The following is a 23,820-nucleotide window of genomic DNA, read 5'->3' as shown; positions in this document are numbered from 1 at the left end:
AACTCAGACCAGTTGTGGTGGTGAGTATGGCATGATTATGTTGTTCTACTAATGGAATTAGTGGTGTAAATGTAAATTATACTGAATTTATCAAAAAAACAAAACAAAATAGATAAACATTAAGATTTGAGTTTGCATTTAAGGCAAGAGCAAATTAAAAGGGGGAGAAAACCTGATAAATGCTTCTTACTAAAATATGTATATATATAATATATATTACAAAACAGGCTACATTTGAAATAAATGCCCTGTCCCTAATATATTCAGTTTCTCTCTGCATTTGAGGAATTTATGGTCTCATGGATGTATACTGACATAGTTCTGACAGAAATTCATGATGCCAGTGAAAATAAAATAAGAAGATGAATCCTACCCTCATGGGACATATCCCTAACTGACAAAATCTTTACAGTGTTCGTCAATGTCCATCCAACAGTTGTTTAAATAAGTTGAACTGAAGCAAAACTTGCTTTTCTAGCATAACAACATTCTCCAAGCCCTCCATGAAGGCAAATGAGTTGCAAAGTCATTCCAATATTCAAATATCTCCAAAGTTGTCTGTAACATGTGTTTGTGCTTCACATGTGCGTGCCTAGATACCACAACAAAGATCAAGGCAGTTTGTTTTTTGTCTTTAAATAGAAGCTGTCCAGTGGAGAAGGGTTTTCCCCCATGACTCTGTGAGGATTTTTCAGCCTCTTCCCCCTTCATGTCAAATGTAAGAACAGCAATGCATAAGTCATTCCCATGCAGGCAAACACCAACCTCCACTCACAGGAATGCAGGCATGCAAATACAATAACAGCTTTTCATGTTTGAAAGTAGCTATGACACAGTTTACTGAGCATTTTGCGTTAGCACCCATACTTGTGAAGCTTTTAGTGTTTTCATACATGTCTGAATGTGGTGTGATGGTACATATGTGTGTGTTTAGACAGTGCACAGCCTACTGTAGCTTTCCATTTGCCACTCCTTTCTCCCCACACTAAGCACTGAGCTATGCCGTAGGCCTTCACTGTAGGAAGCTGACTCACTGTAGTTTCACAGCAGCTGTGCCTAGAATAACGTGACAGAGATGAAGTGACTAAATCTGCTGTGAAAGCAGACCCGAATACTCAGCGTGAATTGAAATAGAAAAAGAAATAAAAGCTTGTGCACACAAATACTGACTGTTTTAACTGTCTTTGCTTGCTTAGTTAACAGACTGTTTTCATGTTATAGCAGGTGTAGAAAACACAGGTAGGCATCCTAGCTCACTATGTTTTGAAGATAATACGATATATAAAAGTACAGAACAAGCGGTTTTAATGGAAGAGCTCCAATCTTGTGTACTTTAGCCACATTATTTCTATGTTGTTTCAGTGCATACTATATGTATTTACATTCTATTCTAAGCAGTTCATGCAAGCACAGTACAACTTGAAGTGAACACAGTGAGCATTATGCTTTGACATACATATTTATTATTTTTCTTTTTATGTCAAATGCCGTGTTTCCATTGGATTCGCAAGAGAATTTTAACCAATTTTTTTGAAATGTCGCAAAAAGAAAAATGTGAATTAGGTGAGTTTCAATCAACTGGTTTGAAGCAAGTGGCAACCTCTGGAGCTGAAAAATTAAGCCAATGTGAAGTGCCAAAAACTGCAGTTCCTCAAATGGCCACTTGAGGCTGGCTCCAAAAGTGAGTCAATCCCCATAGAAACACATGTTAAATGCTCAACTTTACAGCAGAAACAAACATGTTTACAGCCTGGTACAAAAAATGGTTTTGGTCTCTATAGCTGATTTCCCCTTTCATGACAACTGTGCAGGGGGTGAATTTTTTATAATTCACCCGTTTATATTTTATTAAGCCATAAAGTTATACATATTTAAGGACGTGACAGGTCGCTAGCCGCTAGGGGGCCTGTTTTAGCAACCAGGCTTCATTCGGCCCACCTCAGCTCCACCTCTTTGACCATTTTGGATTAGCTGGGGGTTAGGTGGAGTCAGGCACTGCCAAGATGGTGATGGCCACCCACTCTAAGCTTCAAAACCGCTCTTCAGAAACTAATAGATGACGTCATGGTGGCTACGTCCATATTTTTACAGTCTATGGTTTGAGGTAAATCATCTAGGCCATGCAACACCGTTTTGTCAGATGATGGCGGTATAGGCTTAAATAATCCGCCAGTAAACAGAGTAGACGAAGTAGAGGTTGCCAACGAAAAACAAAACAAATAAAAATAGTTTGTGGTATGTTAAAAGACACACTGACATTGGAGAGTTTGGAGTCAGCCAAAATCATCACATTCTTGATTTACATTATGTTGTTGGGAAATCAAACCCAGAAGACAAATAAGCAAAGAATACAGACTAAATGTTCACTGTGATGAATTACCTGTCTCAATGGAAACACACACTGTTACCATCTAATGAGTCAAAACACCCATTGTTTTCAATGTAAACCTGCACACCAATGGCATCTTGATGTGCATAATCGCAGGTTGATGTGTCAACTTGTCAGGATACACAGTCCTATTTACCAGCATTGACAAGCATCAACTAACATCAATTAACACTTCAGAAAAGCCTCAATTTTAATACATTTGCTCACATGATCGGCACATCCATACCATGGCACTTGTCAGCTTACATGACAAAGCCAACATTTTTGTCTCTGTAAATTATTTTCACCAGTGTTAAATGAATGTAAACCAATGGCCACCTGAACAGTAGGCAATCAATCTAAGGACTTATACTGTAGTATCCTTTGAAAAATGGTCTGCAGTAAGTATTAAAGCTACCCAGTGGAGTTTTTGACCACTAGTAGTGTTATAGAGCAATGTTTTAATGAGTGGGTCCCTAATTTGTTTCTGTCTCATGGACATGTACATGCAAATGTGTGCATGTTGGCAACATAACTCACATTCCTACCAATGGTTTCACACTATTCCACTGATCGTGCCAAGAGACTTAGCAATGCACTAACAAAGGCAGGGAAGAACACTGATAGCTGATGTAAATGGTTCCAAAATATTTACAAATGTTTTATGAAGAAGAAAACACATTTAACACATTTATTAAACCTCAACAATACACACAAAACCTTTTCAGGAGTAACACTGAATGTAATCATAATGCTACAGGGCTCCGTTAATTAGATGATTTGTAGTTAAAACTTGCAAAACCACTTGTATGGTCCTTTAAGATGTGTGTTCATATGGAATTTCAACCAGTAAAGATAAACATTAGACTACCTGCTCCAAGCTGAGCCACCTCCTCCAGTTCTTTCTGAGTTTTGGCAGATGCAATGGCCTCTGGGAGTTTGAGTGTGAAAGGCAGGACATCCCTAAAAGATGAACAGGCAATGAGTGTGACAGAGAATAAAAAACAGAATGTGAGAAATACAATATAAGAAATGATTAAAACATGAAGCAGGGCAGCAGCTGAAGTAGCAATCAAATAGAATTGTATGTGTGAGTTGAGGGTTATGAAACTTAACCTTAAAAATGCTGATACTGTACATCTGTGTACATGTGACAATAACAAATTAGTGATTGTGTCCCAACAATACAGTTCAGTGTGTAGCGCTTTACAGTCAAGGTTATAATGCTGATTGTCCTCATTTGACAGTGGTATCCTCTTACAAAAGTGATGATGCCATTAGTTTGGTTGGCATAACAAAACCTGAACACTGGCATACGGAGAAGTGAAAATCATTTCAAAGACTGCCGATAGAAACATGCTGACACACCCTTTGCTTCCACCCAAGCTCTTGAGATGTACAATACAAACATCTTGGTATTGTTAATGTAAATGAACATGCTGCTCAAGAAATATGCATTTGAGAAATTTAGGAGGCCTGTTTGTTTTGAGGTCTGTCTCTTTAGTCAAGTGCATTGTTGTGGTGGATATCGCTAGCGGCATCAGTTCCTTCTATTTCCTGTGTCTGTTGTTAAATTCCTACGTCTGTCTGTGTCTCCTGAGCTGCCACGAGCTAAAACAAGAAGTGAGAGCCTCGGACACTAAATGTTGACTGCTTACTCAACAAACATTAGTTTCATCTATGGTGTTTCCATTCTTGAATCACCATCTTATCACAGAGAAATAACAGTTTCAGGGAAAATACCCATGGAGAAGCTAGGTGATAGATGGACAGAGAGATAGAGTTAGAGAGGAATGTTGATTATTTACCTGCTAATACAGTAGAAAGCCACCAGGCGAAACAGATCTGCAAAGCTGATCCCAGAGCCATCGAGAGAAAAGGCTAGAAACAAAATAAATATTGACAGATTGAACTATAATTCATACACAGAGACTCAAATAATTAATATTACACTGCATTTGCATTGCAACCTTTGTTTTCTCAATTATGTCTCTTCTTGTCAGCATTTTATAATTAAGTTTTATTGTTTTTGTTACCAGAGCTCTATGGCTCTATGGATGGCAATGTTGGTCATTTGAACCGGAGTGAAATATCTATGTTGTCAGCCTTATATTTTTTTATATACATACAGTATATATATGTATACACACAGTAGAAGAGCGCAGTGCTAGGAATAGCTAAGATACTGCACAGAACCCTCAAACTCGATCACAAAATAAATTCAATGCCTCCTTCCAAAGAGAGCACATACAGAATAAAGTTAAATTTGTTGAATTTTAAAATTTTTTATGATGAGTCATTATTTAAAGCCACTATCAGTAACTTTCTACCCTTTCAAACACAGCTAGCTACAGCTACAGGGTATAGTAAAGTTTATTCACTCTTGTTATGTAATTTTTCTTTTGTTAGATTATTATTCTGGGGATGTGGCTAGTACAGCAATTGGAGATAGGGCCATGTGTCAGAGGTCTGTTGCCGTCACAAGGGGCGGGACAACTACCATGGGGCCAGGCCTACATACCATTTGGGGAGGGCCGTTCTGTTGCCAAAATGGGTCTGGCTGGCACTGCAACTGCATGCCTGGTTGGCCCAACCACAAGAGACCGGGAGCAGCACTATAGGAGGTCTGACTTTGACAGCTAGATGGGACCATATTACATCGGAGACGGGGCCAGCAACAGTCACAACCACAACATAGGGCAGGCCCACGTCTCATTTGAGCTTGGGCCTGCTACCACCAAATGGATGTGGCTGGGACCGCCACTAGGGGAGCACTGCTAGAGGTGTACCATCTGCCACCACTGGGGGCAGGGCTGGGGATTAAAAATATTGCATTGGGGCACGGGGGATAATCACAGGGGAGCAGGATCACCATCACCTGGGTGAGTGAGGGTGTATCACTGAAGCAGCTTCCTACACTTCTGGCAAAACCTAACCTTTTTACTTCCTAAACTGTGCTACCTCGATTACCATTCAAAAATGTGCTCCTACTGGAATTCAAACCCCAGTCCTTATGCTCCCCAATACTATACACTATCCAGCTGCTGCACCAAGACCAACCCAAGTGTTCCAACTAATGGTGTTTTAATGTAGTGCTGTTTTTGATACTTAACCTTATTTCATATATTTTTTTAGTGTATTGTACTGTATGTCTATGAGAATACTAGAATGGATGATGTCATCAGAAAGTGAGTGGCTGTGGTTTTTAGCCATGATAGTGGCATGGCTCTGTGGATAGCAATGATGGTTGGCCAGTCCAATGCTTTGGTCCGGCTTTAAAATAGCTTAACAAATACTAGATGAAATGCCATAAAAATTTGTACAGAAGTTCATGGTCCCCACAGGATAAATCCTAATGATAGTGATCCCCTGACTTTTCCTATAGTGCCACCACAAGGTTGACATTTTTGGTTTTGTGTAAAATGCATTGGTGACTATTGTATGAATTAAATCTGGTATAGATACTCAGGGTCCGTAGAGGATACATGTACGTTCTGGTGACTACATTGATCCCATGACTTTTCAAACACTGTCAAACACCAAAAGCAGGGCGAGTTTTTGGTTCAAAGTGGAAACAAATATTAGAGGATTGCCATGACATAGGTACAGACATTAGTTGCAGGCTACAAACCCCTCTTCACCCAACATACTTCTTGTTTCATAAAGATATTTCCTGCCTTACATTACATTTTTAGCTTTCGGTTTCTACATACAGTCACATTCAAAGACAGTATTTACCCTTCTTAATTAGATGTTTAAGCATAGTTTTGTGAAAGAATGTGCATGATAAGGAACAATGTGACTTTAAAATAACTAGTGACTAGAACTAGTGAAAAAAAAAATGCTGTGTAAAACTTAAATTAAAACTGTTCATGCACAAGTTCAGCTTGATACAGCAGTCTGTGCAGTATGAGAGGCCAACTGGGGCGCAGCTGACCCACATCTAAAGGTTAAACCAGGCCAAGGGCACTCCTCCCCCTCCCATGTGTGCTGTCATTTTAGCCGGGAAAATCCACAGCTGGTATGTCATCACACTTTGGCACTCTCACAGCTCCATGTCTATCTCCAAACAATAAGGAACATTACTTCAATGTAGGAGTAATTGTAAGATTATAAGCATGGTTACAAATTAAATTACTATCTTTGTTTTATTGTCATCAGATCACTTTAACTTACACTTTAACACTACAATAAAGTCGTTTTACTGCATTTTTTCAACATCCTATTTTCAATTGCAGAGCACATTTTCAATGAAATGTACATGTTTTATTCACTGAAACATACACACAGCTTACTACAGAATGTCCACATAGCTGTTCAATGTCACGCTAAAGGCAATGCAAACAAACATGTGACCCTGAACAAATGCTGTGTAAGTCATGGCTGGCTATAGTCACTTGCTGAAGGTACATGTATTCTCAGCAAACCTTCCCTACTAAAAGAAAAAGAGAATGTGTAACTGCAGCAGATCATTGTTTCACTCTATCACTTTAAACCAGTGATTTAATGGGACAGTTGCATTTACAGAACAGCTAATTGATAGCATTCTTTCTTTATGAAGTCAACATACTTTTGAGCCCACTGCATTTCAACATGACATACAATCAGGGGCCAGACTGATGTCCCTCCAGTCACACTTTCATTTCTCATTTGTGTATGGCTTTATCTTTGTACACAGTATGCGGAGGCGAGCAGGAAATGATATCTTTAACTCTCTGACCTTAAGTACAGTGTGACTGCAGAGGTGGTTGTGGAAGAGGACGTAATCAGAGGACCAAAAGAAACTGAAAGCACAAGTTGAGCTTTTCGATCAGTAGGAGCTTTTACAACTCAGGAGTCAACAAGAACTTAATAACAAGAACTACTTAATATATACTGTACATTGTAGGGTTATTGGAACTAATTTTGGGATTCAAATATAAATCAAATAGTAAAATTTTTTTTTTTTTAAAAATCGAATGTTGAAATGACTATTTGAATGTGTATCTTTTTATATAAATAGGTTGGCTAATGGCTAGCAAATCTTGCCCTTCTTGCCTTGATCTAGCCGCATGTGAAAATTAAATGTTTTTGTCACATCTGATGAACAATAAAGTTTTCAGAGTATGACTCAGTGTCACAATCTCACGTTCAGTGTGCTAATGTGATGCAAATGCACCTACAGAGATCACTACTCCTGACTACTTAAGAAGCGCTGAGAGGAAGGTTTTTGGATTTCCATCAACAAACGGAGTAATACCAAATAAAGATATAATAATCTGTAGAATATGCAAGGTCTGAATGAAATATCACTTGACAACTAGCAACCTGAGGGCACACCCATGATAACACTACACCCTGGCAAGCTAAGTGATTGTAACCTGTCTGTCTGATGAGTGTGTTGCACATGTAGGTCAAACATTACAAATCACTTTGTTTGCTTGCTTTTTTTCAAGGAGTATCAGATTATGTGGTATAATTTGTTTTTGTGACAAAATTTTGAGCTAATCTGAAGTTCAGTTTGGAATAGTTCTCAATGATGGACAGTATCTAAATGATTATATCCTTCCAGTATTCCAGGTGAAGCAGAATAAAACAAACACGGTTCTTACTGTACTGGCTCTCTCTGACAGGGAAGTGGCTGATGGGAGTTCCTGAATGATCCTCTTTCAGACGCACAGAGAGGACCTTTCTCTGCAGGGCAACTGACTTCCTGACCAGGAAAACCTGTATCACAAAGTAATAGAATCAGAAATAATTAATAAAATACAATGTTAAGATATTTATTAACATTACCATTAATGTTAATGGGATCATATCACTGTCCCATATGATTCATGCATGTACATTTCTCCTCACCCCTGGTGGCTGTTTGAGCAGAACGCGTCTGGCCTCTTCTTCACTGACCGACAGCAGCAGCCACACCGGGTGGGTTTGAGTCAGCCTGTCCAACACGCTCATCCTCCTCCGCAAGGAGTCGTACCCGGAGTCCCTTTCACCCCCCACCCCGCCACAGTGGGGAGACTGTAAGTAAACGCCACACACCTCACTCTCTAGCCTGGCAGAGACAGGGAAAGAGAGAGAGTGAAACACTTTCCCCATCTGCTGGTGAAAAATGAGCATCAATGTAACCAACTCACACTTCAATATACTGTTGAGGGAAATCAGATTTTACTGAATGTAAAGCAATATCAGCACAGCAGAACAAGCTGATGGCAATAAATCTGCTGGCTCACCATGGTAACGTTCCCACATATTATCAGGAATAAAAAGGTACAGGTAGGCAGGTTGATACAGGTTTTGACTAGAAAAGGGAAAAAATGTGTGGAAATAAGCCTTACCCTTGTATGTCCATGGGCTCTTTGTCCACTGTTGGAGAAGTCTGGACCATCTCTTTCTTCAACTCCCCGATCTCTGATGCAAATGTGTCAATCAGCTGCAAAAAAAACGAATGAGAAGCTTTGATTGATGAGGGAATATAAAAAGGAGAGGAGGAGGGGGGACAGCAGTAAACGAAACTGATAGCATTGCTCAAACATATATTAGAAATCAAGAAACAGAGACTGAGCTGAAGGAGGGACTGCGCTGGTCAAATCTAGAACAAAGGGCGGGAGAACAATTCGTCATTTTTCCTGTGCGTGTTCGTGTGTGTGTGTGTGTGTGTGTTCATGTGTATCTCATTTCCTATAGGCAGGAAACATGGACACAAAGCAATGTCACAAAATGACCCACATCATCGTCCAGAGTGTGCTGAAAAAAATGCAAAAAAGCAGTTTCTACAATAAACGACACAGCTGCCTGACAGGACATGTAAACATCTGGATAATTCTGGACAGGAAGAATTCTATCATGCAGGACTGTTTTTCAGGCTGACAGAGATAAGAGTTATCTTCACTGTCATTTACGTCTATTTCTAGCCCTGATTTGTTGACAGAGTGAAGGGTGGTAATACCATCTAATAACGCTTCTGTACTGTTTTAGTTTCAGCCCACAAATATTTTTGGATTGAAATAGTGATGACACCAATGTGGAAGTGGAATGTTTTTCATAATCCAAAACACCAAACTCACAAAGCGTACCAAAGAAACCTTTTGTGGGTGGCTGCCCAACTGGCTTGGCATTTTGTTTCTGTTTTTAGAATAAAAGAAGAAAGACACATACAGCATATGCAGCTGGACTTTTTTAAAAAACAGCTCAGTCACATAAAAATGGCAACTTACTGTTTTTATGTCATCTTGTTTTTTTCTGTGTTTTCCACATTCCCTCATTCCACATTTTAGAGTGCTCTCTGGGATTCAGAGGCTCCTCAAGTATATCTGAGCAGATGTTGAAATTTGGATGCCTTACACTGACGCAAACAAGATGGATTTTTAAGGCCAATTTAGGTTTCTTATTGTTGCATTTGGCCACAGAAAAAAAATATAATGAAGACCAGAAATTCTAGACAATTAAAGGAAAGTATGTGAATATAAACCATACCTGGAAAGTTGAACTCCACCCATGTAATGCCATTTCCAAACAAATTCTTGAAGCCAGTTTTATTTTTTTAAATGAAGGCTTTCTGCACCTGAACCAATGCTTCCATTACACATTTCAGCCACTACGAGGCAGCCTTTCCCACACTTTTCTCCACCATCCGGGCTGAGGGCCAGACCACAGTCACCACAGGCCCCTCTAATCCCCCGCCCCCCTCGCAGGACTAACTGGAGCCATCTCTGTTAAGGCCTCAGACTCCCCCTGCTTTCTGTCAGGTCAAGACTTATACAACACAAGTCTGCTAGCTGACTTGTGTTGTATAATACAACGAATTAGTTTCAGTGTTGCTGGAGCACTGAAAACTCAAACATAGACTGGGGATGCTCAATTTGAACCCGAGTGAAGACAGAGACAACTATTCTCAACAACTGAGCAGAGCTTGGAAAACTGCAAAGCACTCTCACACTCTCACTGTCATTTTTCCTGTCAAGAGCTGTGAGAACCTTAAAACCAGATGCTACAAATAGCTACAAAAAGTGCCACTTTAAACTGGCGTCACTGGTGTGACCCTTGAATTAGTATTGCTAGGCTATGGTTACATCCTGAAGAGGGAAACATTTGGAAAACCACGTTTTCTTTTCTTTCAACCCTCTAAAATCATATGTGGTCCCCAAGAGAGTAGTTTCTGGGCGACAAAACAATTAATGGAGAAAATAATCTACATCTGCAAATTAATTGATTATGAAAATAGTCATTTGTTCCAGCCCAAGTTTACAGTGTTCATGTAGGGTAGATGCAGATGAATTTCAAGCAGTTGGATCTACATGACACCGTAGGAACTGAAGCAAGGCATTACCAACTGGGCAACATGGGCAATTCCTCACCGTTTCACTGTGTCAACTCATTTGTGGCGAATTGATTAATTTGATTAATTTGTTTGGGAATATGCACCACTAAAGCATACAATTAACTGACATTATAATAGGTTTACTTGCTTTGTTGTCCAGAGTTTGATGGAGGATCAATACCACTCTCATGTCTGTATGAATAAATATGAAGCTACAACAAGCAGCTGGTTATCTTAGCTTTGCATAAAGACGGGAAACAAGGGTAAACAGCTAGCCTGGCTCTGTCCAAAGGTAACCAAATCTCCCTACCAGCACCTCTTTGGTTTACTAATTGACACATTTTGTCTTGCTTGTTTAATCTGTACAAAATCTTAACTGTAAAAATGACAAATCCTGGTTTTACAGGGGGTTATGTGTTGGACTGTTTCTTGGCTTGGTGCAGCAACTTCCTGAAACCTTGTAGTCAGTCAAATTACCACACAGCACATAGCCAGCCAGGTAGTATTCCATCATATGCACACAGAGAGGGGGGAACAGGGTTAATAGGGGCCAGCAGCTCATTTGTGCCCTGTGCCTTGAGGGTTAATCTGACCATGGATAGAAGTAGAAAGATAGTCATAATGTAGTGTTAAGAGGCAGGCATTGAATCATCTGAATAAAAACAAAGGAATAGTGCCAGAGGAGGAGACATGGGAAATTCCTGAGCTATAAAATGAAGGTCAGTGAACACGAGAGTTGCTAAGTGACTGGCTCTGGGCAGAGTGCCTCGTGGAGCTCTAATGATGGCGCCCATGCAGGCCTTATTTCAGATTGATGACTTTTAGAGGAAAAATAACTGATATACAGAATAGCACTCAACAACAAAAGTACTCCTGTCGTCTTCCATGTTTCATAGTCTGACTTTTATGAACCTCCCCTATTTCACTCATCTGTTTCCACCCTTGATTGATTTCATTCACTCTTCACATGGATGTAGAGTTACACAGACTGAAGCAGAGATGCACATCTCATGCACAGACATACACACAAGAGGGTTTATTTATTCAGCTCTTTTAAGGTTCTGCTATGTAGAGGTAAGTGAATCTCTGCATGGGCTGCTGTTAAAGCCATGGATGGAGTCAATGGGAAACTATGTGTTTGGTTTTGACACACAGACACATACAGAGAGCGCTTTCACAGGGTTAGTGAGGACAGAAAAAGCTGCAATGGAAATTAAAAGCCAGACAACATTCAGTGTTTGTTTCTTAGTTTGTTGATCTTCGTCTACATCTGTCTTTCCAGCTATAAAGTGGTTTCATGTATTCACCTGTGCGAGACAATGAGTTCGTCAACAAAACAGAAGAACAGAACAGACCAGATGCAGCCAGGTGAAAGCTGTAACCTTTTACTGAGGCACAGAGTGCGTCATGAGTTTTTGGTCCCATTTTACTGTACAGCAAGACTGTGAAACTCCTTTGTCCACTGATGGGGCTTGTAATGAACAAGGCTGGAGATGCTTTGTTTATAACCTGTTGTTTATATGTGCAGTTCCTCAGAATATAACAAATACTCTGTGCCTATGAGAGAGATATGAACAAGAAGAGAAGATTGAAACGCTCATGTAAGGGTTTTAAAGTGTGAAAAGAACATGAGTGGTGCAAAAAAGGTATTCAGTTCAATTAACAGCATCCACAAAGTTTAACAGTAGCTTTCGAACATTTTGTCTTGTACCTATTTCCAAAAACTGATTTGTGGAGCAAGACCTAAAACTGTCTTGGCTGAACTATATTTAGTTAGTTTTCCTAGTGTGCAGTCAAATGCAGTAAATGTAATTATTCATGGAATAACAGTGATGTTAAGAACATTTGTAAAACACGTGCAGTTCAACATGATGTATCATTACTGAAATCACTGAGAATCTCTGATCTCCAGGATGGGAGGCAAACCTACCGCAGAACAAACTATAAAACAACTAGAGTTGCTTGTACCTAATCTATGGTGAAGACATTGATTGGTTTAGACTTTTCATGAGCATTTATGGCAATCATGAAGAAAAAATGATTATATTATATCATACAAGTGGCATTGTTATTACACCCTGGCGTTGTTTTTTATTAATCTGCTGGAGCCTCGAAATGGCAGAAATGAAACCAAAACTTTAATAAAAGAACACAATCATGACCAGTTTAAGTTCTGATGCCTTTCACAGGGAGGTCAAGGTTAAAGGTCAGCTACAGAGCAGTTTCCAAGAAGCTTGCATCAATAATACTTCAGCAGGGTAGACCCAACATAGCTGAAACTGTCCTCCCGGTGAAGGGCAGTCAACCTAATCACTAAGCTGCCCTGCAGGCCACCAGTGACCAGAGCTCTCACACACTTATGTATGATATGTGTTTTATTTGACTGGCAGTAGATGAATGATGAAGAGAAACTGATTGAGACAGCAACAGCAGAGAGGAATTGGATTTAGCTCAGTATCCCTCCAGCAATAAGAGTGCTTTAATAAAACAAAACAAAAGTGCTGGTAAGTGTTATTTTGGTTAGTGAGGGAGTGATGTTGAGCAACAGGGATGACAACGTGTGTATATGTACTGTGAGCAATGGTGGAAGACAAAGAAAACCAAGAAGACGAAAAGAGACAGATGAAAAGGGCGGGGGTGTCGGAGAGACATGATGACAAAGTGAGAGAGAGAGAAAGAGAGTGAGTTTTATTACTACTGTGAGTGTGTTTGTCAGGCTGCCAACAAGTGCAGCTGGCATCCTTCTCTTCCAGCCCTCCTTCAATATATGGCAAAAAGAGAAGGAAAACTGTCAAGAGACAGCTCCACTTTTATGTTTCATCAATCAATACTCTATTACATTTCCTGAAAATATGAAGAAAAGTGCCCAGTCAGAACTAACAATGTGAGAATTTGAGGCCAATATATAAACTGGACAGGATAAAATACTTCCTGAGTGCAAAAACGCATAAATTCTTATTTGAATGCATGAGAAAATGTTCATGAGGGACACAGAGCAAAGATTGTACTGATCCAGGACAAGTGATGTCTTCCCCAAATTTTAAATCTTTATACCATACTGCATGGAACTCACCAGGATCATTTTTATGTAAGGTGGATGGAGCCAGGGGTTGCTGTGGTGCTAAAAACTGAGTGAGTTGGTGGTGTACTGTGACTGAATGACTGATAGCAGAAGCATTCAATTTTATAACGACATCGATGAAGAATCATAATCTGACACACCAGATGGTTTGTTACACAGAACCATCTGAGAAGGAAACTGTTTGGAAAAAGGCAGGCGCTTTCAAAAAGGTAAGAAGAAACAGTCACGTCTGTCGAAACACTTACAGCAACAAGGTTGGTCAATAGTGAGCCAAGAAATCGGTTTGGCTAAACAGTACCTTTACTAAGGATGCATCCCTGGTTATTTAAAGGTATTATATAAATCAGAAATATCTTTCTACATGAGTGAGTGTTTTTGTTACTAACCAACTGATAAAAAACAAAGAACAGTGAAGCTGAGGGAAAAAATGGATTTAAGTTTTCAAGGTGGACTATGTTACAAACAGATATGTTGTCTTTTTAGACTGAATGCTGCATAATTGGAGTAGACCTTCCATAATAACAAAAAAAAAAAAATTCAGACAGTACTCTCTGCCTTTTGATAATCTTGCTGCGTTTCCCTCTCACATTCCCCATCATGGAGCTGTATCTATGAACAAGATGTGATCTTCCAGCTTTATTATCCATTTCAACTAGTTTGAAAAAACTGTATATTTGATTATTTAGTTCATAGTAGTTTATGTTGAAAATGATATAATAAATCAATCTACAATTTAATACATTTAAATATGTGATTAAGGTATCTTGCCACCACACCAATTACTGCTACTCTGCTAAACTAGGCTAGTTAGCTTTTAGCAGGGTTTGTTGATCAGGTCTTACTTATTCCCCATAATGACTGGATTTGACTACTGCTTCATTTATAATGGGATATATGGGATGACAAACTAAATCAGCCATAAACTAGTTAATTAAAATTTTTATTTTTCACTTGCTAGAAAGACAGCTACGAAAAAGTAAAAAGTTGAGCTTTAGCCAAGGTTGATGACATTTTATATGATGTTTTCCACAGAAAATATATTTCTATAGCATAATAACTTTTGACATGGTAAAATGTACATGAGAAAGTCAGATTCTAGTCTTCACTCAGCAGCTTAGTTACTTAACTTTGTTTTTATAGGGCAGTATAGTGACTCGAGCTACATTCTTGTTTATTTCCTGCTCTAAACAGCCAGAGTTGAGTCAGCCTTCTGTTTTTATTTCTTGAAAAAAGTACACAGGAAGTGATGAGTTTTCTATTTTTAAATATTGTCTGGAAAGTCACTGACAATCCATCCATCCATCCATCCATACATACAGATATCGGTCCTTACCTTGAAGAAGCTACCACTCCTGTCCGTGAGGCTGATTTGGGGATTCCCGGGTGGCATGCTGGAGGCCATTTCGTCTTCCTGTTGACAGGACTGGGTGCCTCTTACGTCTGGGTGTGTGTCTATGTCTGGGACAGCACTTGCATAGGCCAGAGCTCTGTGGGTCAAACACACACATCAGTCCAGACACTTCAGCTGTGGTGCAACCAGAGGAAATTCCTGCTTTGGCCGCAGCCAGTATTATGGAGGTGCTGGTCTGCTGGAATGCTTTCATTTTGTCTGTCTCTCTTTCTGTCTCTGTCTTCTCTGCCCCCTCTCTCAGATCATTCACCTCTCTCTGGTGTCACTTTTCTGCTTCCTCTGTCTTCGTTTCCCCTTGCCCCTTTCCCTCGCCCCCTTCATCTCAGATAATTGCCTCAATCCTTTTTCATCTCATTCCAATCTCCAGCTTTTTTTGTCCTTTCATTACCTGACTCTCCTGTTTTCTCCCTGTCTCACATTTTCACTTTCCTTTTTTCCTATATTTTGTTCCCATGTCCTCATACATAATTAATTTTCCATTTCAGAGAGCCTCAGTTCCAGCACAGCTGCCTTTCTTTCCCACCCCTCAGTTTTAGGCATAAGAAACTTCTAAATCGACCCTGCGTCACACTCCACAACTCTTCGTTAAGTAAAATTCTGGTGGTATTTAACTGACTTGAACAATCTGACATTTTCCTCAAATTAGTAGAGCTCACAGTGAACTGTCTTCTAATCTTTTGCTTTTCTTTTTTCTTATTTCCCCTGTCTTCAAACTCTGTTTCTCTTTCATGATTTTTATCTCCCTGTCTGTTTATCTATCTGCGTATGATTTATCTTCCTCCCCTCCCCCTCCTCTTTGCCTCACTCTCTTCCCTCTTTCTCTCCAGCCAGGCTGAAACTATTAGGCCAGCCCTTCCCTTCTTGGCAGAGGTTCACAGTCCCCGTGAACCGAGGAGATGCTCCGTCTGTCCACACATGCACTTTCATCTAACACGGGAAAGAAGCCATCACCCCCCGCCGTCTCAGGAAAGAAAAAACACTGACAAAAGGTCAGGATCACACACTTTCAGATAATCAAATGTGAAACTGACGCTTTCTCAGTGTAAGGGATGTTTTTGTTCGCCAACATTCAGCAAAATGGAAACATCAGTAAAACTCCCAACTGCCCAGCGTGGTCAGTGTTTAACAAGGCACAGTAAAGGACATAATTGAGTCATGTCTGCTATGGTTGCAAATGGAGCTGTTGTCATTGCATAAAAGTTGTAATATTGTGACATTTAACTTCAGCTGTAAATCTTGACACATTAGCTGCCATTTTTGTCTTTTGGAACATCATAAGACGAGTGTCTGGGGGATTTTACTGCTTTATATTCTCTACAGAAAAGAGGACAGCTGATGGACTAGTGTGCCAGAAGCTGAAATTCATTCAAATTAATTCATATTTAAAGCTGCACCAATTAACATTTTTGTATAAACAATGACTCAAATGACTACATGGAATGTAAACAGGGTCATTTGTAATAACGAACCCACAGATAATTATCACCTGACTCTGCAGTTCCCCTCAGCTCTGGATCATTTAGCTCCTATTTAGTGTTTACAGTCTTCAAACTTTACTGTTTGACTCATCCTTACTGTTCAATCATCAATCTATCCAATCAGCAGCAGGCAACAAAAAAGCTCTAAAAACCCACTGTACACTATTTTCTGACATTTTATAGACAATCAATGACTTGAAAGAATGATGAAAGATGACACAATCATTATGGCCCTAACAAACTGTGACGATGTCACTTAATGCTGACTCAACAACATACTGTATCTGGTGACTTCTACAGAGATTGTACCCGCTTCCTGACTGTCCAAAAGTAAAAATGATAGTCTGGCACAATGGTTTCATTTCCACAAAGAGAAGAAAGTGGGAGGAACAAAACACAGAGGGCCAGTGAGCATGAGGAGAAAATTAGACAGTGAATTTTATGAAGTAGATTCTGGTGAAGGAATTTCCTGCAAAACAGTTAGTGATAATTCTTTGCGTTGTTGATTCTGTAAAAGATCTGCTATTAGAGATGGTGCCAATGAAAACTTGGACAGTAAGGTAAATAATAATCCACATGCTTAGATCTCTGAGCTTCAGATGTATCAGAGAGCATGCTGGGTATCGTGTCCCACAAGGGCAGCTCCTATTTGCAGCTCTACTTGGCAAAACCAGCTGTGGGAATATTGTGAACCCCCTTACCAAAACACTGAATACGTCAAACTCTTCCCTAATGTAACAGTATTGTCCTCTGTCATTGCACACAGACAACTGTGTGTGTGTGTATGCGTGTGTGTGTGAGCCTCAGCTGCAAGTAAACAAAGACACATCTGAGCGTACCGCCTCCCTCATAGTGCCACAGACAAGCCCCCTGGCACTGCAGCACAGAGACACACTATTATTGAGGTAAACACACATGCACATGTGCATATTGATATATTACAATGGTATAAACTATCATATAAATGACATAAAGACACAGTTAAACATGCAATCACACGTTAATAAATTCTTCAATGCATAAAGAGAAACAGACACAGTGAGAGGAAGTGATCCCTCCCATCCCCTCACACATACACAGACTTCATTGTGTTTTGCATAACAATGAAAAAGACAGACAGCAGGACTTCATTAAGCTGTGTGGTATTTTTGTTTTAAAGCCCGCTCCGTTGGTGGAACCCTCATTTTCTCCCAGCGGGTGTCATGCTAGATGTGAGACTGTGCTGTCCTATACAAGTGCTGATGAATAGCTTCAGTGTCTGATGGGAGGATGCACATTTGTGAACACAAACATGAGCAGTTTTAGTGGCACTTCATCCGTATTCATTATTATAGCATTCTTGTATTTGATGTTAATGTCAAAAATTTAATTTGACTTGGAAATGATCCTTTGATTAATGGTTGTTAATGGCTTATAACTGATCCGCCTTGGTAAATAATTTATTAACTATGGCATTAGTGAAACCAGTAGTTACAACTTGTAAACCCTTTATGCCTTGATAGAAAGTGGCACCAATTAAAAGAACAGTTCAATATTTTGGGGAATATGCTTATTTGTTTTATTGTTCAGAGTGAGTTAAGTACGAGGCTACGGAGGGAGTCAATTAGCTTTTTCAAATAGTCAATTCGCTTCAATTGTCCTTTTACAAGGAATTACATGTTTACTTGGCAACAAGCCAGTCAGTCTTGTCTGGGAGTTCACAATGAGGTGTTAATTGGTCAGCTTCAGAGGTGTTGGTAGGTGTATTTTTGAACTTTGGAAAGAGCCAGGTTTCATGCCAAGCTAGGCTAACTCCAACTCCATACCGAAGATACGAGATTGATATCAATCTCATCTTGGCAAAGTTGAATATACCTTTTATGCAAACAACACCTGCGCACGTGCATGTGCACACACACACACACACACACACACACACACACACACACACACATTTTTACCTTACCAACAGTGGACCATCATTCTACACTGATAAAGAGTGGACCACTGTTCATTTTGAAGATACATAAATGACATATAAAAATTATTTTAAGGTCTTTTTTCATAATACACACACACACACACACACACACACAGGCATTTGACTATAGGTGAGACACTAACTTCTAATCAATAATCAGTCAATCCACACTGCAGGTTACATTGCACAAGCAGAACTGTACGGTGCCATTTTCTCTGTTCTCTGGAGGGAAAATGTTGAGGACATAGACTTGTTTTATGGACCGATGCATAAATGACCTTAGAAATATTTAATATCATATCTTCAACAAAAGATATGATATTAGACTAGACAGTCTGCTGCTCTGCTGCTTGGAAAAAGGACTAAGAGGCATGACCTCATCACACCTTTATGTGTTTTAGGATTGACTCATCTTTTTTTAAACCTATTTTATTCTGGTATTATTTAATGATTTGTTTTTATTTTTTAATGTCTTGCCTTGACTGAAGCACTCTAACATTCTTCTTATTAAAATATACCTTGTAATGGCTGAGAAGCTCAGACTGTGCATCATGTTCTCCTGAGACCCATTATAAAGTCATGCAACTGTTCTTTTCTTTTACTTTACTCAAGCATCTGTTATGCATTGTTATTAAAAAAATCTCTATTTTGCACTTTAAATCAGCACAAAAACATTCACCTTAAACTGCAGAGCTTTGGTGCCTTTTCCCAAAAAGTTTCTGTTTCCCACCTTGTGAAAAAATATCCAACAAACTTTACTTGTATTTGTTGAAACAACATGAAGTGCTGCGTCACTGTCAGCTGAGAGATCCAGTGAAGAGTGTTAAGCTAACACGGCTCCATGCTGCTGTCAGAGCACAAGGAAGAGCTGCAGGCAGCTGCACAAACCCACTGCAGATAAGAACTCCCACACGTGGGTCATGTTAAACACTGAGGCAAACCAGATGATGGTGTGTGTGTTCAGAGGAAACTGTTAAAGAGATGGAAAGGGAGTGTATTTGAAAGTTATATTAATGTCAGCTACGTACTTCTAAACAAATGGCAAAGCAATTCTTTAAAAAGTGTCAACTAAAGTTATGAGAGAGTGTAAACAGCCTCACAAATGTGTGTGTGTGTGTGTGTGTGTGTGTGTGTGTGTGTGTGTGTGTGTGTGTGTGTGTGTGTGTGTGTGTGTGCAGTCGCAGAGCAGAATTTGGGTCAGTGGTTCTCTGTGAGTTCAGCTGAACCGACTGGCCCATGTTGTGTTGGTTAGAGAAAAAAAGTCTTTGGTTTTCCAATAATACACAGAAATCTCATCACACTCACAGCTTTTTTTACTCAAGGATAGAAGGTTAGGATTACCTTCATCTTTTCCGTGGAATGTTTATGGACCTTCTGTCACTCAAACACCCATCAGACCAAGAGCATAACCTCAAATCGCAGCTTTAGGAGTCTCACAATAGAAACGTGCAAAAGCTCAAAATCACCATCTGCTTCCACACACATGAAAACTGCCTTTCATGTTGACAAGAGAGACAAATCAAACCCCATATATAATAAGAGTGCCACTGGACTAAATCATGGTTAGACACTGTGTCAGGCACCAGCACCGCCCAGCCTCAACTTTCCATACAAAAGGTCAGCCGAGAAAAGTCTGGGCTGTTTTTTCTGGACTACTCCCCTTTAAATTAGTAGCAGGAACAAGCTGGATCAGGCCAAGGACTGAGCTCTGATGTATCTACCTCTTCAGATTTAAAAGGAAGAGAGGGAGGCAGGAGATGGAGCAGATAGAGTGGGACAAAATGAACAGAAAATATTCAAACTACCATGATTACACTTGTTACTGTTGAATCATGGAGGAGATGCGGGAGACAAGCAAAGGATAAACATATACCGGAAAGTGGATTTAAATTACTTCAGCCCAAGACTGGATTGCCAACAAGGCAAAGTGGCCAACTGCACCAACCCTGGACTGAGGACACAGACCCTTAGGTGCCCCAAATCCCCCACACAACCAAAGCACAATATCAGCTTTTTGAGAGCTAAACTTTTACATTTGAGTCACAGAGCTAAACATCAATTCTTCTAGAAATGGTATGGGCAATAGTGAATTTCCTAGGACACCAGTATGTAGTTGTGCACAGAGATGGGGGGAAAAAATCATTTGGTGCCCCGATTGCACACCTTCTTCTCAGTCATAACTCAATCAAATCTGAACACACAGACATGATACACTACTGGAATCAGTACAGTGGTGTCTGTCTGTTTGATGTCCATCATGAGTAAACATCAGTAAATCCACTTAGAAATCATAGAATGAGGATGCTTCTTATATTTTCAGATTTTCCCTGTAATCATCACATTTAGACATTTCCTTCAGTATGAAAAGTAATCATGATCTTTATCTATTAAAGAGGACATATCATGTATATTTAAAGATCCACATTTTTATTCTGGGGAATATCTTTGCATGATTTACAGCTCAAATAGCTAATTTATCTTATACTGGCCCTTTACAGAGTCCCTCAGTTCAGCCTTGGTCACAAACAGGCTATTTTAGCTCCTGTCTCTTTAAGGTCCCCCTCCCAAGGAGCCCACTCTGTTCTGATTGGCAAACTTCAAGAAGCTGCTCCTTGGGAGACTTCTGCCAGCTCTAGAGGCAACGTTAACAAACCATGAAACAAACTATAGTAGTAGGATTTCACCACTTTTTCTTGTTCTTAATGCAAAATTTCTCGAATACATCTGTATAAGCCAAAACCTGATCTGAAATATGTGAGTAGACAACGCAAACAACACATGGAAAAACTGTATAAAACAACCTTAGCAAACAAAGCTAAGCTACAGAACGGGCGGCCCTTTATTGGCATGCACGACAAGCTGATGTCAGCTCATTGGCAAGGTAGAAAAACACAGCAAACAAAGCGGTGAGGGCAGGTTGAAGCCCTGGCTTTTGACTTGCAGGGAGGATTTTTCATGTGTTAACCCATTTGATCATGTTTAACATCTGACATCATAACAGTATATGAATAACAGAAAACCAGAAAAAGCATCATATGTCCCCTTTAAGTTACAGAGCAAACAAGGACTGATAGTAGTTAATGCCTTGACTTTTCATGATGCAAACTGAAAACAAACACTGGCTAGAAAAACAAGGCTCAAGGTGTAGCCCAAAGTGAACTCATTGACTCCATGGCAACATTATATTTAATACTTGCATCCCCCAAGCATGATGGGAACTGTAGTTCCAAAACATGTTTTTCACAAATAGAAGTAATAAAATCAAAAATAATGTAACAAAATCCATGAACATCAGCTTTTGCTCTATCACTACATTTAGACTAAACTATGGCTGCAGTGTGTTGAAAACAAAAAGCAAGCAAAAAAAAAAAAACTGAAAAATTTTTGAACTGAAACTTTTTTTTCATAAAAGACATCATAGAAATTCAATTGTAAAACTCACATGCAAATTGATGGCACTAAAATATCCAGGACCACCACTGTATCAGGAAAAGTATTAACATATTATTTTGTATGCAAATATTAAATCTAACATCAATATACACAAATATAACTGAAGACTTTTGATCTGAATTCAAATTCTACAGTTTAGCTAGGAAATATGACATTTCTGGCCAGCTTCTGTGTTTCAGGAAGTCAAATTGGAAAACACATGTTTAGCATACAGCAGATGGAATATTTTTTCATCCAGCTGATCAGAAGAGTCTTTGAGGATTCTTCAACAGCTGTAAGTGCTGTTAAATAACCTTCATGGTTTTCCAAAGATCGCCCTTGCTAGGGAGCTGCTACATATTTACTTGATCTCATGGCCCTGTCTTATTTTAATGCCTTGTTTCAGTTGATATTATACTTACTTATAAATTACCCAACACAAAGCAAAGGGTAGAGCAAGAGCTGTACAACTTTGTTTCTAGCACTCTGGGCAAAATATATAGGGGGGTCAATAGGGGCCCACGGCTCATTTTTGCCCTAGGGCCCCCTTGCCAGTGAGTCTGGCCCTGCCTACAACTATTGTAACCCTGACCTTGAATCCTGAAAATAAGGCAGACATAGAAGAAACCGTACTAACTTTGGTCAGACAGCAATCAGGTTGAAGAGGCTGCACGGCTCACTTCATTAGGCAGAAATAGGAAAAGCAGAGCTCCAGTCTGTGGTTTCTGCAGCTAAACGGAGAGTTTGATTTCATGCCCTGCTGCAGGATTACTGCAGGCATCACTGTTGCTCCTGTGAAAGCGTTCAGTGTTAACATCTCCCACAGGGACAGTTTACTCTCACACCAGTAACTTGAGTGGCGGCTTCCCTGTCCAGCAAAGATGACATCACCTTTCAGAAACCTGTGGAGTTCTTGGTTCTGCCTTGAAGTTGCAGAGAGAGGTGGTTTTACGGTTCTTTTACTTTAGGCTATGGCTAGTCATCATGTCTAATGAGATGGATTTTATTTTTGTTTCATTACTAAACTGTTTTTTTTTTTTAAGTCTGACACTAAAATCACAGGCAGAAAAATTTGAAAATCTCTCTAGGGCAATAAAAACAATAGAAGTCAGATGGCAACAGTGACAATCTTTTTAGTCACTGCAGACAAAAACAATATTAGTTTCTTAACCCTAATCAAACGCTGACAAGCTGAGTTATTTTTCATTAAAATGCCTTTCTGCTGATTCACTTCCCCACAGCAGTATGTAACCCAGCGCTATGTGCCAAAAATCCTTGGGTTTTGCAGTGAAGCTAATCTCTTTAACAGATTCCACAGAGGCTTAAATGAGGAAATTGGCCCCTTTATTAGAACAATAAACGTCAGCTAACTGCTCATTTAGAAAAAAAACAGATAGGTAAGAGTGGTATGTGTAGTTTTCAGTCAGGTTCAGACGAGTCTCATGTCTCTGAATGAAAAAAGATCAACTCTCAGAGCAGCTAAAGAACAGGGGCAGAAGCTGGAACATGTCACCACTACTGTACATGCTCTCATATGTTTTGTTTTTGTTTATTTTAATGTAAATCCTTGATTTTGAAGTAAAACCTGTGAAATAAAAGACAAAAACTGATATATCGCTTTAATCATAAGGTTGTCGGATTTCCAAAAGAAATCCAACAACTTGAAGTTCTTGTCAAAAATATGTGTGGTGCACACGTATTTACTTTTACAAGAAACTTTATATTATCAGTACATACTTGAGGTATTGGGGCCAAAAAAGTAGCACAGTGGTACGTGACCATGCTGA

The 23,820-nt window shown here is 39.5% G+C and overlaps 1 protein-coding gene across 2 annotated transcripts in view; it reads right to left on the bottom strand.

Annotated features, from left to right (window-relative positions):
* LOC121905678 (ras and Rab interactor 2-like) overlaps positions 1 to 23,820 on the bottom strand; it is a 38,735-nt gene that overhangs the window by 14,260 nt on the left and 655 nt on the right. For both annotated transcript variants that reach the window (XM_042424120.1, XM_042424128.1), the window contains exons 2-7: positions 15,086 to 15,239; positions 8,689 to 8,783; positions 8,207 to 8,405; positions 7,960 to 8,074; positions 4,177 to 4,249; positions 3,240 to 3,331 (exon numbers count right to left, since the gene is read on the bottom strand). In XM_042424120.1, the coding sequence (XP_042280054.1) occupies positions 3,240 to 3,331; positions 4,177 to 4,249; positions 7,960 to 8,074; positions 8,207 to 8,405; positions 8,689 to 8,783; positions 15,086 to 15,154 (643 nt within the window). In that variant the 5' untranslated portion in view covers positions 15,155 to 15,239. The remainder of the gene's footprint in view (positions 1 to 3,239; positions 3,332 to 4,176; positions 4,250 to 7,959; positions 8,075 to 8,206; positions 8,406 to 8,688; positions 8,784 to 15,085; positions 15,240 to 23,820) is intronic.

The sequence above is a fragment of the Thunnus maccoyii genome, chromosome 2 (genome assembly GCF_910596095.1).
Source record: "Thunnus maccoyii chromosome 2, fThuMac1.1, whole genome shotgun sequence".
NCBI lineage: Eukaryota > Metazoa > Chordata > Actinopteri > Scombriformes > Scombridae > Thunnus > Thunnus maccoyii.
The sequence above is the reverse complement of the archived record's forward strand: the minus strand, read 5'-3'. Positions and strand labels throughout refer to the sequence as shown.